Here is a 20,165-nt window from a genome sequence, read left to right on the forward strand (position 1 = left end):
CCTATGTACTGTACTGTTAATTTTTGTTTTCATTTTTTAAACGAAGCACTGCAGAAGCACCTGGAGGAATCACTACTCCTTTAACCTGCAGCAGGTCAGAGAAGCGATAAATAAATCTATCTTGCGTGATTCCTCTCCTTCACAACATCCTCCCGCACGAAAAGGTTTCTAAAACAAAACAGCCAAAGTCAGTTATCAACACGGTCATTTTAAGAACAGGCCTCTGAAACTTCATCCTTGAATGCTTTATTTCCCATGGGAGAACTAAAGATGGAAAAAAAAATCATAAATGTTCAGAACTTCCATTTAAAAGGAGAAAGCATCAATCAACCTTTTAAAAGATTAGATTTCAAAATCCTACCAGTTACTGTTTAGTGATCTTGTCTAAAAAATTCTTGCCCAACTGCATTCTTTATTCCCTATTACATTTTGTTTTGCAATGCAACCTCTTCAAATTAATAACTATATTCTCACTAAAACTGCACAAAAACTAGAAAAAAATTCACAGGATAGAAAGCAAGCAATATATGTAACTGTTTTTTCTTTTTTTCTTTTTTTAATACTAAATCAGTGTAACTGACTAAAGCCACAGCATCGGCTTTTGTTACATTTGGCAAAAACAACCCCCCCCCCCCCCCCCGCTCCCCAAGCCCCAAAACAACAAAAATCTCGAGCAAGTGGAGATGATAAACTTCCTAACACAAAGATTCAAAACCTGTTCCCTCAGTGATTGCCGTTGTCAATCTGGGCAGCAAACTCGTTAGAACTGTGATGGAAATGAAAACAGTTCAAGAATTTGGACAGTATCCTACATAACACTAATTCAGAAACTAAGATGAAGAAAAATAACACGAGACATCACACATACATAAACATGAAAAGTTAGCTTACATAATTACATAATTAGAAAAAGTTAAAAATAAATTAGTAAAAATAAATTCCCAGTATAAACCCAAAAAAGCATAGCTATAAATGTAATCCGAAACAACCATTTTAGTGAGCTGGTCATGTTTTCGCTGGAAAACCACCTTCTTCACTCTTGTTCCTACGCAAGCAAATGACTGTGGAGCAGTGGGCCGAAGTGCTTTGTAAGAGGGTTTAAAACGTGGTTTATCTGTGGTACTTTAGATGCGACTTTTCCCCAATCACTTGAGAGTATTTAAGCGGGCTGTCTGTTAAACAGACTCGGATGGGCCAAACAAGCCCTCTGATATGCTGCTGAATGGCTGGGAGTCGATCAGCTGGGTTATTTCATTATCAAGATCTTCTTCTGTATCATCTGTGTACTTGCTTATTTTTTTGGAGGGCTGGTCTAAAGACAGACTTTCTAAAGATTCCAGATCTTCAATGCCTGCTCTGTAGTGGATCATGAGAAGTGTCAGGGCTTGTAGTCTTTCACCTGATTTCGCCAGAGCGGCAGAAAGAAGTGATTTTTTCCTTGTATCGGTTGTTTCCTTTTCTTCTCTAACAAGGGAATTATTGTGTTCCAGCTCCTGGTCAATTTCATTCTGCAGTTTATCCAGCATGAACTCAAGTTTCTGGATCCTCTCCTCCGTAGGCAAACCCCTGTACAGATCGCGGCCGATTTCTTTAACTGCAATGAAAACGCTGTCGTCCAGACCACCCTCCTTTCTCACCAACTTTATTCCTGTGTTGTTTCCCCGTTTAGAAGGACTGTTCGGACCACACACCTCTGTGTCGCTGCCTTCGTTGTCGGATGTGTTGGGTGTGTGTTTTGGTGAAGGCTCCACCAGCTCAGTTCCTGGTTCGGAAAGGCGAGTTTTAGAGACCTGGCGCAGATTTAGCAAACGGGAGCTCGTATTGATAATATGTCTTGTCAAACCTGTTGTTTTGTTGACTGACTTGCTACCTTCAGCATCGACACGAGGAGGCAGGCCTAAGAAGCTTTCCTGTCCTTCCAGCCTGAGGTTTTTCAGGGTCCGGTCTATCCGCCTATCAGCTGCTCCGCAGAGAGGAGTCTCGGCTAGACACTTTTCCTGACATTTTTTATGGCAGACGTAAGCACAGAACATACACTGGGAGGCAGCTTTAGTCCACACTTTTTTCTTACAGTAATCACACCAAGTTGGGTTCTGGAACTGAGTATCCTGGAAACTATGTTTGTTTTCTGTCAAGCCCATCTGTCCAACGAGATGCTCCTCTTTGGGTAGGGCAGGAACCTCTTCGATCAAATGGAGGTCTTTCTCTTTCTCTAAGTTAGGGACTACAGGGTGGTCTGGCTCTCCTTCTTTCAAGTATTTGAAGTGAATAGTAATGTCACCAAAGCAAAATTTGTCATTGAATCCCTTCTGCACACTCAGACTGCGCAGGGCGGTTCTCGTGACCATCGCCTTAGGTGAGGGGGCTTCCAGTCGGAACTTTGAAAAGTATTCCATGTTTGATGTCGCCAGACATCCTAGAGCCACGTCTTCAAGTTTCAAGCTAACGTGCCCCAGACAGATAAGACCCCCTAACTTGAAGGGATCCCTGCACCACAGGGCAACGTTTAAGTACCTGTGGCAGGCTTCTATGTCAAAGAGACAGGTTGCTCTGCTTCTGGTCCATTTTCCTAGCTTATTTCGGTAAGGGATTTCTGACGATTCCCATGTCTGGGGGTCATCTGAACTGTCCTTGGGAGGGCAGGAACTTTCTGATGGGAAATCTCTCACCACGTCTTGCTTTGCTAAAAACTGCTTCGATGCAGCCGCGTCTTCCGTGTGATCTGTAGTTTTTGCTTGCTTCTCAGCAGGTTTATCTGCAGGAGGAGGAGGCAGCACCTTTTCTGGCTTTTCTGCGGGCACATCTGGTTCTGTCTGACTCGGGGCGTCGGCAGAAGGCAAAGGGACTTTCACCTGTGGTCGTGGTGGGACGGGTGGTTTGAAAGTGGATCCTTGGGTGGGTTTTGACACTTGCGTTGGGTCTGTTACCTCAGAAGCTTTTAGGGCTGAGGGTTTATTTCCTTCTTTGCATGGAGGTTTTGGTGGGGGTGGGTGACTTCCTACAGCTAATTTACGGTTTAAAACCGGTGATATCGTTCCAAGGGGTTTAACAGAAAGTGTTGTTGGAGTACGTTTGGGACTGTGACTTAATGACGGTGCCTCATCTTTGAGCTCAGTTTGTGCTCGGACATCACCTGCCAGGTCTTCAAATTCAGAGTCCAAATCTCTGTTCTCAGCATCCGCTGCCAAGGCAGGTGTCTCCTCCTCATAGTTCGGTGGGCATGAGGCCGACAGGAAGTGTTCCTCCAGCTGTCCGAAATGATCCTGCAGGGCCGCGCCCTGGCCGACGGGCCTTTCGTAATACACCAGGACCCGGTCGCCGGCCTGCTTGATCAGCTTCAACACTTGCAGGGTAGAGGTGATTTTCACACCTGTTGAAAGATTTTAAAAGGGAAAATATGTAAATTACTGCAATGAAAATCACCTAACTCTGCTGAATCGAACTGCCATCATTTCAGGATTATGGAAAAGCAATACGTAATTGTGCCGCACGATCAAATTCTGAGACCAATGCTTGAAGTAAATTTAGCAAAAATACTTTATCATGAACAGCGGGCCCTTTCACATATTTTTATTAACCCTACCCATCAAACTAAGCTTTTTGTCAGGATCAGAAAGAACAGGGAAGGCACAAATTGCTTTAAAGTTAAACAAGCTGGTTACTATCTGCATCAATAGTATGAGCTTAAATTTTCCTTTTATTATGTTCTAACAGGTGCCGCATTAACAGTTTGGAATTCAAAAGGTATAGAAAGACTTAGAGTGAAAAATCTCCCTTTTGCCTCTATTTTGCAACCATACTGTCCCATCCCTGAGACAATCAAAGCTAGTAGCTTCTCTAGTCTTCTCATCTAGGTTATCTTTTTTTTTTTTTTTCAACGTTTATTTATTTTTGGGACAGAGAGAGACAGAGCATGAACGGGGGAGGGGCAGAGAGAGAGGGAGACACAGAATCGGAAACAGGCTCCAGGCTCCGAGCCATCAGCCCAGAGCCTGACGCGGGGCTCGAACTCACGGACCGCGAGATCGTGACCTGGCTGAAGTCGGACGCTTAACCGACTGCGCCACCCAGGCGCCCCGCATCTAGGTTATCTTTAAGGCTCTCTGTTTCCCGCCCTCTTCCCATCCTGCCCCAAACGGTACTTATCCAAGCTACCCCTTTCTGTAGGACTTAGAAAAGGGGAGAAGGGGTCTTTGCTTTCCAAAGGTCTTAGGGCCACCCTAAATACATCAGAGTAACATCACCCCATCTAACAACCTGACCACAGAGTTCCTCAACCTAGATCCTCTCCTACATCAGCTAAGACCATGCTTTAGACCTGGTTATCACTTGGAATTTTCCACACAGCAGTCTTTCACTTGCAGTTAATCCCTACCCACAATCTCCTATTTCCCACCTCTTATGATCCTGTCTGCTAACTGAATGTTTTGAGGTGATTTCCAGGCCCAGTCATTTCTCCTTTGCTCTCCTGATTCAGCTGGTCTCCTGACACCACTTGCTTTTCTCCCCAGTACTAGTCTCAAGAGTTCACTGAGGTTCACATCAAGATTTCGGATTCTTTTGCCCTGCCCCTTTCCTCTTCTGTCACCTGGTGTTCTGAGCCAGCTTGCCAGCTCCATCTCCCTAGCACCAGCCAGCCCCCCCCCCCCGAGCCCCCCGCCAAGATCTTTTATTTGGTAGGTGACCTCTCCTTATTTCCTGAAGAGATCAACAAGCAGCCACGTTTTCTCGCTCCCATTTTTACTAAGAACCCATCTGTGAGGACGGATCAGACTTGCACTCTGGACCCTACTCCCCATCTCCTTCAGAACTTTGCTCCAGCAGCTATCCTGGCTCGTAGTTTTCTTTTCCTTCTCCTTTAAAACTTTTTTTGGGGCGCCTGGGTGGCTCAGGTCATGATCTCAAGGCTTGTGGGTTTGAGCCCCGCATCGGGCTCTGTGCTGACAGCTCTGAGCCCGGAGCCTGCTTCGGGTTCTGTGTCTCCCTCCCTCTCTGCTCCTCCCCCAACTCGTGTTCTGACTCTCCCTCAAAAATAAACATTAAAAAAATAAAACCTTTTTCTTGATTTTCCCAATTCGGTTCTGACCATCTCTGCTTTCTTTTTCTCCACCTGTATCTGCTCCTTGTACGCAAACGTCCTCATGGTTTCGTCTGACACAGTTCCCTTCCTTCTCGCTGTCTTCCTGAATCACGTTCACCGCAGTGGTTTCTCGGGTTGCTCTCCCCTCTTCTTCACTCTAGTCCTACATCCCTCACTACTTCTGGAGATCAGCACTTGGATGTTGATTGACACGACAACTGCAGCATAGTTAAAAGCCCCCTATGACCTTCTCATTCTCCTGTCTTATGGGAATCAACCTGCCAGCTTCCCCATTAACCCAATTTGCACCCCACAGACCTTCCCTGTCTTAATCACCAAACATAGTGCTCCCCACTTTTCCTAAAGCTTTGGCTCAAAAATCTTTAGCATATGAACTCATCCACTGAAACGCAAAGCTTTCTAATGTGGCTCTTCATGATTCATCCAGGCTGCTCTTTCCCTCTAACCACACTAAGTTCCAGCAAAATCGTAGCCGGAAATGAAACACAGGTCCACCTGGTGAGCTGCAGTAGGGAAAACTTCAATCTAAACTTGTTCTTTGTGACTTAACACCTGCCCTCATCTCTGCCCCAACCACCGGGACCTTTGTGGAGACAACCACTGTTCCTCCAGGACTAACTGGCCAAATCTGGATTCCTTTTCTTTTGCTGTGTTTCAAATATACACAAAAGCAGAGAAAAAAGAAAAACAGAAACAAGAAAAATGAACTCCATCATCAGACTTCAAATATAATAAGCATTTTGCCAATCTTATTTCAACTACGCCAATCCCATTACTAAATATTTAAAAAAATTATATACCCATATAAGCAAAGTATCACTATAAACCATAAATGTGTATTATACCTGCCCCTTACCTCAGTAAATATTTTGTTTTTACAAATGTTAGCTATAAAGGGTGACCTCTATTTTTCACTCTGTATACATTTATATTGCTTGGATTTATTTATTTTTGATAATATTTACTACATATGTAACTGAAAACCTTTCATAAAAGGACACAGACGAAAAAAACATATATCCTGTAGGTGAAACCAGAACAAGTATGTGTGGATATAAAAAAATTATACTGAATTACAGTTTTTAGCTGAGGGAGAATAAGCTGCTATGTTTCTGTTAAACAACTATTTAACAGAGGAGGTCTGTTTTATGGCTTTGATATCCTAAGTGCCGATGACCCAGCAGTGGCATCTGGGGACTTGTTAGAAATGCAGAATCTTGGGGCCCCCTCGAGGTCCACTGAAGCAGAATCCATATTTTAACACCATGTCTGGGTGACTGGAATACACAAGAAGGTTGAGAAGTGCTGTTTATGACGTGATCAGAGGATCTCCATGTGAAAACACTGACTTAGTTGGGCTTCTAGGTGTGCAACTAAATGATTTTCATTATTTTACTGTCATGATGGATTTGAATCGAAGGCAGACTTTCGTTGACATGTAACTAGAAAACTTGCTTTAGGAACCGATCTACCTTGTTTATTATCTTAGCTGTCAGAGAAAGATACCACATTGTCTTTAGAAGCTCAGCTGTGACCAACCACGTGTTTAAGAAATCTCTTGACAAGCCTAGAATGGGGCGGCGGTAGGGGAGAGGTACTACAAAGGTCGGAAAAGGTTTGGACTTTTTCCCCGTTGGTCTGTACAGTGAGTCCTACTACTTATTCATAAATGTGTATATGTATTATATAAATACCCAAATAATCTGCCTATCAACAGAGTTTATGCAGTGACCAGTTCAACTGACAGGAAGGCATGCAGGTGACACATTCTTCCACCAGCAATAGTGATTTAGGCTGTACTTTAATGACAGCACATTAACAAATGGCTGGCCATGGCTGGCCCATCAGGGACAATATAGAGCCATCAATATGGGGCCATAGGATAGTTCAAGTGTGCCCTCTTGGACAAGGACTATTAATCTCTCTCCTGTTCATTATCTAGTCCTAAGTGATGAGGGTCATAGTGCTAATACTGTCAGTCTTAGCCCTACAGTAGTTAAGGTGGAGATGATACAGAAGTAATTGTTGACCCGCCCTTTCTTTCATATTCAATAAACGTTAGAGGAATAGAAGGTGGGAAAGAAAGGAAAATTAGAGAAGTTTACAGATGAGTGGTCTAAAGATGAAGTCTTTTAAAGATTTATACACTAGGACTAAAATGTATAATTAGGACTAAAATGTCATATGTGCTCCCTTCAGATTTTTATGAATAAAGTCCTTCTCTTTCCAATATAAAAGTAACAGGCTCATAGAATGAAGATAGGGAAAACTCCCACATTTCCTAATTTCTCTATGAATGTAAAGTGTGTTGCATATCAGCACAGTTACCTCCAATAGCAATGAGTCGGTCTCCCCGTTGAAGGTCTGCGAGTGCAGCAGGTGAGTTTGGGGCCACAGTCTCAATTATGACATGCCCAGCATACCCGTCAGTTGACTGGACAAGACGAAGCGTAAGTCCAACACTCTGTAAATTCCCCTTTATTAATTCAACCTTTGATAAAGAGAAAAAAATGAAAACAGTCAATGAGCTCACGGAAGGGGAGTGAGAAAACATTAACCCACACCTAACGATACTGAACTGCTACCTATGTTGTACTTAATCTTAATAAAAAATTGAGATCCCGTTGTGAATGTAACTCTACATCTTGTGTTTTTAAAAAATTTTTTAAAGTAGGCTCCATACCCAGTGTGGGGCTCGAACTGATGATCCTGAGATCAAGAGTCATATGCTCCACCAACTGAGCCAGCCAGGCGCCTCTAAATCTTGTTGTGAAACATAATGGGAAATATCTTCTGTGTCATTAGATGTTTTTATGATGTATTGTTAAATTATCTTTGGGAGGGCAAAAGAAAAGAGTTTACATTTGTTTTATTAAGAGGTATCTTATTGGGGCGCCTGGGTGGCGCAGTCGGTTAAGCGTCCGACTTCAGCCAGGTCACGATCTCGCGGTCTGTGAGTTCGAGCCCCGCATCAGGCTCTGGGCTGATGGCTCGGAGCCTGGAGCCTGTTTCCGATTCTGTGTCTCTCTCTCTCTCTGCCCCTCCCCCGTTCATGCTCTGTCTCTCTCTGTCCCAAAAATAAATAAACGTTGAAAAAAAAAATTTTTTTTAAGAGGTATCTTATTAATGAGATATCCTTTTCTAACTCATCAAGATCATTTTGTTTTCTAAACAAATGTCACCCAATTTATCAGTGTGTCCCAGATTCACATTATCTGTGAACTAAAAAGACAACACCACATGTTATCTATCCTCATTCAAATTACTGATTAAAAAAAAACAACTGAATGCCGCATCCTTTCAAGATGACAAGAATTCAATCTGTGTTTATTAAATAAATTACAGATCAATCTAATTGTATTGTCATTTAGCCTGTGTTTCTCAGTTCTGGTCTTCAAGATATCTCATGAGGGTCTTTGCCAAATAACCTGCTGATATCCAAATATAACACTGTCTGTATTGCTTTAATAAATAAATTCCACTTAAAAGCTAGAAATTTAATTCTCCTACCTAATGGTGTTGGCCAATAAGAGAGACCTTACTGGAACTGTTTGGGTTTTTTGGTTTGTTTATTTTTGAGAGAGTGAGTGCAAGCAGGGGAGGGGCAGAGACAGAGGAGGATAGAGGATCCGGGGCAGGCTCTGTGCTAACAGTGGACAGCCCTCTGCACGGCTTGAACTCCTGAAACTCATGAACCGCGAGATCCTGACCTGAGCCGAAGCTGGACACTTAACCAATTGAGCCACCCAGGCGTCCCTGGAAATTGTTTTTTAATATGGATGTTAACAGATTTTGCAGAGTTGCTTTTAGATTAAGGAGAATCTTAATCACATTATCCTCAAGAACTGGGAAATGAAGTCAAGTTTTTGATTATCTAAAGGTTTACAAACAAAAAACAACCCTTCCAAAAAACGTATGTATTAGAATCTCCAAAAAACATTTGTCCAACCAATTTTTGCCTTATGATATAATAAATAATTACCTTATAATGTTAATAGTGTTTTTTCACTTAAGCCCTTAAGAATGCATTCTTTCAAATCCACAAACATAAATATATTTTTAATATACAGAGTGCCAAAGCTAAAGCTTACAATGTGATTTTTTTTTTCTAATATCAGAAAGTTAACAGTACCAAATGGGCAAGAAACTAAATTGTATGAGTCTGAGAACTGTAAATTTTAAAAACTATCACTTGGAATGTGTACTTTTTTTTTTTTTTTTGTGATTTACTCTTTGTTCTTAACATGGAACTTAAGGTTGATTTAAACAGCCAGGAATCAACCAATATAATTTAACATATTAAGAAAACAAAGGAGAAAACCATGTAAATAATTCAACAGGATTATTTATAAATAATAAAACAACCAAAAAAAAAACCAAAAAAAAAAAAAAAAAAAAAACCAACCAAAAAAAACCCCCCAACATCCACTCATGATAAAAGTCCTGAACTAGAAAAGCAAGGGAACTCTTAAACCTGATTGTGGGTACCTACAAAAATCTGCAAGTAACATAATACTGAAGGTTTTCTACCTAAGATCAGGAACAAAGAAGGATTTCTGCTCGTATTATACCAGAGGATACAGGCAAGGTGATAACATAAGGAAAGGCATAAAGATTGGAAAGAAGAAAGAAATGGTCTTTATTTGCAGATAACATGATCTTATACATGAGTAATCCCAAGAAATCTACAAAACAACTATTAGAACTAATAAGTGAAATTAGGTCACAGACTACAATGTCAATATAGAAAAGACAAATGAGTGTCTATTGGTAACAAACAATTAGAGAATAAAAAAAAATAGGCCAAATTTGTTTACAATAGCATAAAAAATATTTAGGGTTAAATTTAATGAAAGGTGTGCAGGACTTGTATACTAAAAACTATAAAACATTGCAAAGGAAAATTAAAGAAGACCAAAATAAATGGAGAAAGATACCACATTCACAAACTGGAAAACTCATTACTGTTAAGATGCCAATTCTTCCCAAATTTATCTACAGATTCAAATGGAAATCTCTACAGGCCTTTGGAAAGGCAAAGTCAAAGAGAGGTAAAGGACCTAAATTAACCAAACCCGTCCTTAAATTGAACAAGGATGCAGGTTGTACACTCTCTGATTTCAAGGCTTACTACATACAGCACACATGACATAGATAAATCTCAAAGATGTGGAGTGAAAGGAGCCAAACCCCAAAAAACCGTATGCTCTTATGATTCAATTTGTATGAAATTCTAGGGAAGGCAAAAGTATAGTGACAGAAAGCAGATTAGTACTTGTCAAGGACTGCGGACTGGAGACTGCAGACTGAGGGCCTACAGTAGCACAAATAAAATTTTCAAGGTAATGGGGATATTCTACATCTTGATTAGGGTGGAGGTTAGATGACTGCATACAATGACCAAAATTCACCAACTGTATACCTGGTGAATTTACTGCATTTAAAGTACACCTTAATAAAGCTATTAAAGCAAAAACGAATAAAACCAATATACCATTTTTGTCTTAAGATACTTATGTCTTTTTAAAGATATTATTAGATTACTGGTAATTCATTCGGATAGCCCTTAGTTTTCCAATTTACTTAATTTAATAGGAACAACTTGGGATGAATATAGATGGTCCTAAAGTCAATCAGGAAGGAGAGCAACATTTAGATAGTTTTTCCATTTAACTTACGTCAATCAAATGAATACTGACTCTTAAGTACAGATAGCTGGAAATACTACATTCTAGATACAAGATTAAACCAGACATAAATGTAAGAAGCAAGAACAAAATGTGTCTGGAAAAAAAACACTTAAAAATGTAACTCGGGGCGCCTGGGTGGCTCAGTTGGTTAAGCGTCCAACTTCGGCTCAGGTCATGATGAGTTCGAGCCCTGAGTCAGGTTCTGTGCTGACAGCTCAGAGCCTGGAGCCTGCTTCAGATTCTGTGTCTCCCTCTCTCTCTCTGCCCCTTCCCCACTCATGGTCTCTCTCTCTCTCGCTCTCAAAAATAAACATTAAAAAAAAAAGTAACCCAAGTTTTAGTTTTATGTACTGTTATATCAAAAAAGAATATGAATAAACTTTTAATTTTTATCAAATACATGCATATGGTTAAAAAAATCAAATACACAAAATAACTTCTACCAAAATGCAACAGTCCTCTCTTTCCAAGCCCCTCACTCCCACACCACAGCAACCACCTTCCAACTCTTTTAGTTGTTTAGGGATTACTTTTTGTTCTCTAGATAACACATCATTATTTCCGAATGTATCAAATTTTAGACAATCTGCTGACTTCCTCCTGTAACAGACAAGGATGCAGCCCCATATTCCTTTCCCCAAATTATAGTAGTGTTACATCATTTTTAGTTCTATGTAACCTCTTTACAATTTTAATCAGTATACTTCTATTTATTTCATCTTTCTGATACTAAGACTTCTATCTTTCTCCTCACCTCTCCTCTTTACACCTTCTACCTTGTAAAACTCTTACCATCAAAATTGAATAGCTATTATATTAATTTTCAAACTGTAATTAAGCTATCAAGTTTGATTGTAAAAGCTAAAAATTAGTGGTATTTACAATTATTATAACAATATAGATATTGTTTAGTGTAAAGCTGAGCATTATCCCATTTTCTGTCTTGTATAGACTTTTTACCTGGGTTTTTTTTTTTTCTTTCAACAACACAGCTTTCACTTTAAATGTAGAATTTATGTTAAGTATGGCTTCTATGATTAGCTCTTAAATTCATCTATCCATTTGTTTACAAATTATGTAATGCTCAGTTGAAGGGAAGTTTTTCTTTTTTTAAGATTTTTTAATGTTTATTTATTTTGAGAGAGAGAGAGGGGGAGGGAGAGAGAAAGGGGGAGGGAGAGAGAGGGGGAGGGAGAGGGGGAGGGAGAGAGAGAGGGGGAGGGAGAGGGAGAGAGAGAGGGAAGGAGGGAGGGAGGGAGAGGGAGAGGGAGAGAGAAGTCTGACAGTGGTTTAGTTCCTGGTTCCAATTTGTCTCTAAGGCAGAACTGCTCTCCTGCTAAAATCTAAGCAGGGCTTAACCCACAAAACCACAAACAGTGGCCCTCACACCTGCCTGTGGCACCCATGCAACACCACGGTATCCCCAGAACAAGTACCTCTTTTTTGCTTCAGCTAGTTGTAGTAGGCATCGGTTCCAAACCAGTTCTAGCTTCCCAGGCACTGTGTTAGAGACTATCATAGACAGTATCTCATTAAACTCAAAGTGCTGTATCTATTAACCTGGAAAGCTACAAATACATCATAAAAGTAGGAAACAGTGTTTTCTCTGTGGCTTAGCCTGTGTCAATCGGCCTGAATTTTGTTAAAACCAAAAAAGTAGATTTCATCTGGAGTAGAGATATTATTTCTCACATTTTTTGAATTATATACAAAAATAAGTGTATCAACTGTCAAGAACTGCTGATGCATACTAACCAAAGAGCAATTACATGAGCTGAATCACAAGTCAATACACACAAGATTGCAGAGAGCCTGCATTTAACTTTACCAATAATGTCAAGACACAGGTTAAAAAATGCTAGCTGTATGTGCATCTATCTTGTGGAGAGCAATTTAGTAAAAACACCAAGATAGCCTTTAAGAGCTCTCATACTCTGACATCCTTCTAGCCTTTCTTGGACCCAACTGGGATGCTGTATTTTCACCTGAGGGGAAAACAACATATTGATTTTTTAATCCCTTCCTAACATGCACATAATTTCATACAACAGCTAAGAAGAAGATACATTTTAATAACATATCAATATAGCTCGTTTACAAACTGTTCTCTCCTACACAAGCTTTCAACATTGAGCAAAAAAACCCCCCAAAAAATAAAAAAAAAACCCCAAAAACAGAAGCACAAGAAAGGATCTCTAAGTGAAAGACCCTAATTTACTGTGACCAGGTATACTTTTGGGTATTCTTTCAGCAAATAAATTTCCGAAAAAGACGTTGTAGGAACTATTTCCCAGCTTTTTTAGTAGAGTAGCAAGCGGGGCAGGGATGGGAGAAATGACACAACAATGTGCACACATATGGACACGATGCCAGTACGTAATGAAACTTCTGTCAGCAGGCTTTTAAATGCAAATGACCATTCTCAGTCTTCCTGGTCCATAATGTAACCAATACCTTTCCTATCAGAATTCTTCTCATATTACAATTTTAAAAGATGCTAATGGTCTTCACATTGGTGTATTCTGTAACTCCTCTTTGCGAGATGAAATGCAAGTAACATTTCCAGAAAAATCGATGTTGACCTAAAAAAAAAACCACATTTAACAAAACCTATAGCAAAGCTACTGAGAAAGAAAGGTAATGGGAAGAAACGTACCAACTGATTCACTTACTCATTCAAATGCTTAGGCACCTGGCCTAGACGTACAGCCCTGAACAACACAGATGAGCTTCCCTGGCCTCAAGGAAACAGAATAGGTAGGTATGAACAAATAATTACCATCATACATGTGTGATTTAAGAGGAATCACTTAACTGACATTTAGAGAGCAAGGAAGGCACTCCTAAAAAATTTAATTTGACACTTGCAGGATTAGTAGTTTATCAGGCCGGGTCAGGACTAGAGGCAATGAATGTATCTAACAAGGAGAGCAGCGGGTCTGAAGGGAGCAGGTGCAAGCTAGCAAGCATGTTTGAAGAAACGAAAGTTTAGTATTCCAGTTCTTTGACAAGTTCAGTCTATGTAAAGAGGGAAGGAATCTTGGTTCATTCAACTAAAAGACCTTTCAAAAGAAAGAGGCATAAATATCAATTCGACCACCAATTTTATGCCCAAGATGCTCAAAGTTAACAAACGGAAACTATGGTTTAAGGAGCATTTGGATGAACTACTTAATACTATAATGTGACTGCAGTCTTGAATATGAATAATATTTAATCCACACTGATCCATTCAAACCTCTTAAAAAAACACCCAGTTTCACGAATACCAGCCCAAAGAGGAAGGTTTTTTCCCGTAAAAAAAAAAAAAAAAATCTAAAAAGTCAAATGTTTAAAATGTTTCAAATTGCTTCAATGTTTATTTGCTGTAAAACAGACCATTCACAAAAAAAGTTTCATAAAGATCATATATTTGTAAACCATTCAGTAAGTGCTCTGCCTTTTTATAGGTCACTGATGTAGATGATCCAAATCTCCAAAGCTCAAGTACTCTAAACCTAAAACCCAAGGCCATAAAATGGCCGATGGAGTCTGAAGGAGTCTGAAAATAGAATTCTCCCATGGATACGTTTTATTTACCTAACCAAAATGTGAATGCGGAGAAAGATGCACTTCGTAAGTTGCTAAATGAAGACTGAGGCTCTAAAAATAAGATCGTACAGTTCTTGCTTTTCTCAGAGAAATGTGCCGTGGAGGTGAGCAACTGGCGCCGTAACGGGTGACTGTGAAAGGCGATGCCTACGTATGATGGACAACGTGGTGAGAAGGACAGAAACAGGTCTGAGGTGGGCAACACAAGTGTTAGCTGCAAGTCTCCAGGCTGGCTCAGCCTTGCGGTGCTGCTCACCCGGCTGCAGGGCCACGACCCGGCGGGAAAGCTCCGTGGACTACTTCCTCCCCACCTATCGGGGCAGACTGAAACTTACTGCCCGTGTCTCCCTTCTTTCCCCTTCCCGTGCAGTGGGTAAGGTCCACCGAGGACTCAGGACCACAGGGTTTAACAACGAAGGGACACTCGACTCAATACGGCTCCGTTCGGGTGGCCAGAGCAGAAGTGGCCCGCTTCGGGCGGTGATGGTCTGAAACAACAGAAGAGCTTCCTACGGGAGCCTGCTTTTTTGAGAAGCATGGCGATGGGAGACAGCTAGGGGACAAAGGGCATCTGACTCTACAAGAGGAAGCCTTTGAAGAAGGAGCCGTCTACACAGTGCAGTTCCCATCATGAAACGCTCTTTGGAAGGGCATTTTCTACTCACTGCCGCACTCTACTGCTGCTGCGTTGATCTGCAGTGGTTTTGCTGCCCACATTTTTTAAAAATGGAAGACATACACTCTTTCGACTGTGAGTTTCCGCAGACTGGCTCAGGGCCTCCACAGCACAGCTTATGTGGGATACTCCACATTTCTGTCAACACCCCTACCCTGTCTTCCTCTGTCTACACCTTTTCTGCACCAGGCCAGCTCTCTGGCTTCCCCCGCTTCCTCACAGGTTACGGAGATTTGACCTGCTTTCTCCTGCCACCGCGTACGGTTTGGCCTGGCTTCCTCATTCCTATTACCCCAGAAAGTGCACGATTCTTCTTGAGGGGCCCTCGTGTACCCTCTTGGGTACACATCCTAAGCAGGGATAGAATTAGAATAACAAGTACAGACAGAGATGCTAAAGACAATTAGCTTATACACTGAAGTTTTTGAAATTACATGCCTGAAAGTAGAATTATTTGTTTACGCCAACTGAATACCCTGGATATTCTGGGATTATTTAAATTTTAAAAATTGTCGTCAGAAACTCTTCTACTAATGCAGCAATAATTTCTGTCAGAAAGCCACTGGAGTTTACAAAATTTAAAGTCACCGTGTTTGAGACTATACTACAGATGCTTTGGTCAGAGTAGCCCCAACTCTCCATGCTAAGATTCTCAGAGGGTGACTAAAAATCCCCATTTTTGACGGGCCATTGTATAGATCACTTTTATGTGGCTTGCTCTGGGGGCTTGGCAATTGAATTCTGTGTTTCAGGGACCTAGACGGTTAAGATTATTGAAGATTTATCCCTAAACTCTGAATTACAATCGAAAGGTCAAGATTTTTAAAACCAGAACAACTTTTATATTAAGTCACTGAGCTGTTTGCGCGGGCAACTTCTGTATAACATGCTCAGCACAGAATGTGGCAGAGCTGTGACAGTCTGGTCGGTTCCCTGAACACCAGAGGCCAGGCTGGTTCGCTCACGGTTACAGGGCACGAATGACTCACACGGCTGGGGACCAACAGCTCACCCATCTGTCTCAACCAGAAGCAGCAACAACGCTATTGAAGATTGAGGGCCGGATTTTGTATTTTCACCATCCATGACTTTAAAACACCGCCGACATAGCTGACGATCCTATCACATGGAGAAGCATCTGCTCACGTCACAGGCATTCTCCCTCCTCCTCCGCCTCTCTTCCTTTCCCTTCTCTTCCCTCAACACACAAACACACCTGAGCGTAAAGTAACACAAGTAACATCTGGCTCAATTCTGAAGTGACTGAGTTAGAGCTAGAGTACTATTACTCAATTTCTACTTATTAAGCACATTTCGGTAAGTTAGAATTCTGAGAAGTTAATAAAACAACTTCCAGGTTCTAGAATGAAAATGGAAACATGGGGAAAAGAGGAGACAATACTGACTCTCTGAAGGGTCATTCTGTATCCATCCAACGTACTTTTTTTTTAATTTATTTTTTTTAATGTTTATTTTTGAATGAGAGAGAGACAGAACATGAGCGGGGGCGGGGCAGAGAGAGGGAGACACAGAATCTGAAACAGGCTCCAGGCTCTGAGCCATCAGCCCAGAGCCCGACGCGGGGCTCGAACTCACGGACTGCGAGATCGTGACCTGAGCTGAAGTCAGATGCTTAACTGAGCCACCCAGGTGCCCCAACCCAACCTACTTTTAAGGACAGGCAGTTTTGACAACACAGAAGATGCAAACTGAAATATTCCAGGGGACCCTCAACTACTAGATAACTGTGTTTGATGCTTCCAAAGACCCAACTAAATTCTCAGTCACCTTCTATTCGGGTCTACCACCATCTAACCGAAAACGAAGAGATACCATATTTATAAGCTGTCTTTTCTGAAACTGTCTTGTCTGAGCAAAGAGGATTCACAATTTGTACATAATCGTACTGTCTTTTTCACAGAAGGTGTAAGGAGGAGACAGAAATATGGCAAATACCTTGCTTTTTTATCTCTTGGCATTAAAATTACAATCCTCTCCCACAGAACTTTACAAAGACCTGTTGTTAAAGTTTAACTACTTCATAAATGTTTAAATTAGAACAGTTTTTAAACTCATCAGCCAGATAAATGAACAAGAATCTGTCAGGTAAAGAGAAGTACTGGTGCAGAAGTAAGTTTTCATGCTCCCTGTCCCAGATGATGACAACGATTATTTTTTTAAAAAGTTCTTGGGGCGCCTGGGTGGCGCAGTCGGTTAAGCGTCCGACTTCAGCCAGGTCACGATCTCGCGGTCCGGGAGTTCGAGCCCCGCGTCGGGCTCTGGGCTGATGGCTCAGAGCCTGGAGCCTGTTTCCGATTCTGTGTCTCCCTCTCTCTCTGCCCCTCCCCCGTTCATGCTCTGTCTCTCTCTGTCCCAAAAATAAATAAACGTTGAAAAAAAAATTAAAAAAAAAAAAGTTCTTAAAGGGGCATATTTGAATAGTACGGCAAATAAATCCTAAATTCTCTCGCTTGGATTTTTACATGTAAACAGTCGATCAGTAGAATGCCTCAACTCTCAGTAACCAGCCCGTAATGGGAGTTAACAAAACAAAACAAAACAGCATTGGAGTCAGCGCCTCCTCAGTGCTGGGACAGAGGCGAAATTCTTCCTCCAAGAAAAGCTGCAGTGTCTGGATGGCTTGTATTCAGCATCGGGTTTGAACTTCGGCTCTAACGTTTACTAGTTCTGTGAGCTCAGACAACGGATTTAGCCTCGGTGGGTCTTAAGTGCATAAAGGGGACACCAGTATCTACCACACCGGTTGTGGTCAAAATTAAATGAAACTACAGGAATAAAGGAGTAGCACAATCCAGGCACTTCCATGATCTCTCCTCAGGTGGAAGAGGAAGACTCTTTTCTGGAGCAAAACTGTAAGTGAGGCCCCTCAATCTTCAAAACAGGAAGCCAGCTTGGCCACCTCTCTGATCACCTGGTCTCTAAAGCAGCGAGACGATAAATCAGGACGGCATCCTTTGGTCATCTCATCTAAAAGACAACAAAGATCTAGAAATAGGCTGAAAAAGTCCATCATACAAATACAACTGACCAAAGAGATCTAAGGAACAAAAATGAAAAATGATCTTCTGCCTACGTTCAAAGGCTGTTAGGAAAGTAATAACATCCAAATGACTACCTTGCAAAACACTTAGGTTTCTTTTCTCTTTTAAATCTGACTGAAGTCTCCATTAATGAATGTTTTGATTCAAAACTAATTTAAATTTTATACAACCACTCCAGTAAAATAAAAACCTCTGAAAAGTCTGAGGTTATTATGGAAGCAACAGAATGGAACACTGTTGCCCTTTTAACTTTCTTTGCCAAATAGCTCTGATTCTGAATCACCAAGTCAACCCTCAGCTTCATAAGCTATCACTGTACTTCTGCAAGGGGGGTGGGGGGTGGGGGTGGAATTAACATCTTACGAAGGGACTATTAGAGTCTCAGAGACATTTTTTTTTTTTACCCTTTTATCTTGAAATTTCAAACTTATGGTAAAGATGCAAAAATAGGACAAAGGGTTTCCATTTTATCCTGAATCCAAACTTCCCAACTGTTAACATTTTGCCACATTTGGTTCTCCCTCTCTCTGCATATTTTTTTTGAACCATCTGAAAGTAAGTTGCACACATAGTGCCTCCTTTACTCCCTACTCCCTAAATGTGTGTATTTCCTAATAAGCACATTTTATTGAAACCACAGCATGATTACCAAAGTCAGAAAATTAACATTGATAAAATACTATTATCTAATCTAAGGACTTTATTCTAGCTGGAATGCAATTTTTGAAATATGTGCCACTAGCCTTTTATTTTTGCAGTCTCTGACCAAAGAATTATTTAGATTAGGGTTCAGCAAACTGCAACCTGTGGACTGTTTTGTTTTTTTTTTTCAATATATGAAATTTATTGTCAAATTGGTTTCCATACAACACCCAGTGCTCATCCCAAAAGGTGCCCTCCTCAATACCCATCACCCACCCTCCCCTCCCTCCCACCCCCCATCAACCCTCAGTTTGTTCTCAGTTTTTTTTTTTTATTAAAAAAAAATTTTTTTTTTCGTTTATTTATTTTTGGGACAGAGAGAGACAGAGCATGAACGGGGGAGGGGCAGAGAGAGAGGGAGACACAGAATCCGAAGCAGGCTCCAGGCTCCGAGCCATCAGCCCAGAGCCTGACGCGGGGCTCGAACTCACGGACCGCGAGATCGTGACCTGGCTGAAGTCGGACGCTTAACCGACTGCGCCACCCAGGCGCCCCTGTTCTCAGTTTTTAAGAATCTCTTATGCTTTGGCTCTCTCCTACTCTAACCTTTTTTTTTTTTTTTCCCTTCCCCTCCCCCACGGGTTCCTGTTAAGTTTCTCAGGATCCACATAAGAGTGAAAACATATGGTATCTGTCTTTCTCTGTCTGGCTTATTTCACTTAGCATCACACTCTCCAGTTCTGTGGACTGTTTTTAAGGAGGTTTTACTGGAGGGGTGCTGGGTGGCTCAGTTGGTTAAGGGTATAACTCTTGATCTTGGTTCAGGTCATGATCTCAGGGTTTGAGCTGGAGCCCCATGTTGGGCTCTGTGCTGACAGCATGGAGCCTACTCGGGATTCTGTCTCTCTCTCTCCCTGCCCCCTTCCGGCCTATACTCTCTCTCTCTCAAAAATAAATAAACTTAAAAGAATGGGTGTGTGTGAATATACTTGCAGAGACATTACAGACTTCTTTACAACATAAAAAAACTAGAAAAGTCTACATGTTCATCAATAAGCAATTGGTTAAATAAATTTTGGCACACAGTGCAGTATCATGCAGAAATAAAAACAGTAACACACGTATATGGAAATAAAAATTGGCTCTCAGTATACTGTTAAGTAGAAAAGAAGGCAGGTTATAAAACACATGATCTCCTTTTATTCTTAAAAAAGAAAAACCACAGGCATAACCTGTGAATACAGTGTGTGTTTGTGTTTATAAAGGTTTTTTTTTCCTTAATGTTTACTTATTTTTGAGAGAGCTAGAGGGAGGGGCAGAGAGGGGGACAGAGGATGTGGAAGCGGGCTCTGTGCTGACAGCGGTGAGCCCCATGTGGGGCTCAAACTCACGAAATGGGAGAT

The 20,165-nt window shown here is 41.2% G+C and overlaps 1 protein-coding gene across 1 annotated transcript in view; it reads right to left on the bottom strand.

Moving 5' to 3' along the window:
• Window positions 1–530: 530 nt before the first annotated feature.
• PDZD8 (PDZ domain containing 8) overlaps window positions 531–20,165 on the bottom strand; it is a 72,592-nt gene continuing 52,957 nt past the window's right edge. The window contains exons 4-5 of the mRNA XM_047073500.1: window positions 7,430–7,592; window positions 531–3,370 (exon numbers count right to left, since the gene is read on the bottom strand). Coding sequence (XP_046929456.1) covers window positions 1,176–3,370; window positions 7,430–7,592 — 2,358 coding nt within the window. The 3' untranslated portion in view covers window positions 531–1,175. The remainder of the gene's footprint in view (window positions 3,371–7,429; window positions 7,593–20,165) is intronic.

Source organism: Lynx rufus, unplaced genomic scaffold (assembly GCF_022079265.1).
Source record: "Lynx rufus isolate CCGP_SWC_20201006 ecotype Redwood Valley unplaced genomic scaffold, mLynRuf1.p SCAF_11, whole genome shotgun sequence".
Classification (NCBI taxonomy): Eukaryota; Metazoa; Chordata; class Mammalia; order Carnivora; family Felidae; genus Lynx; species Lynx rufus.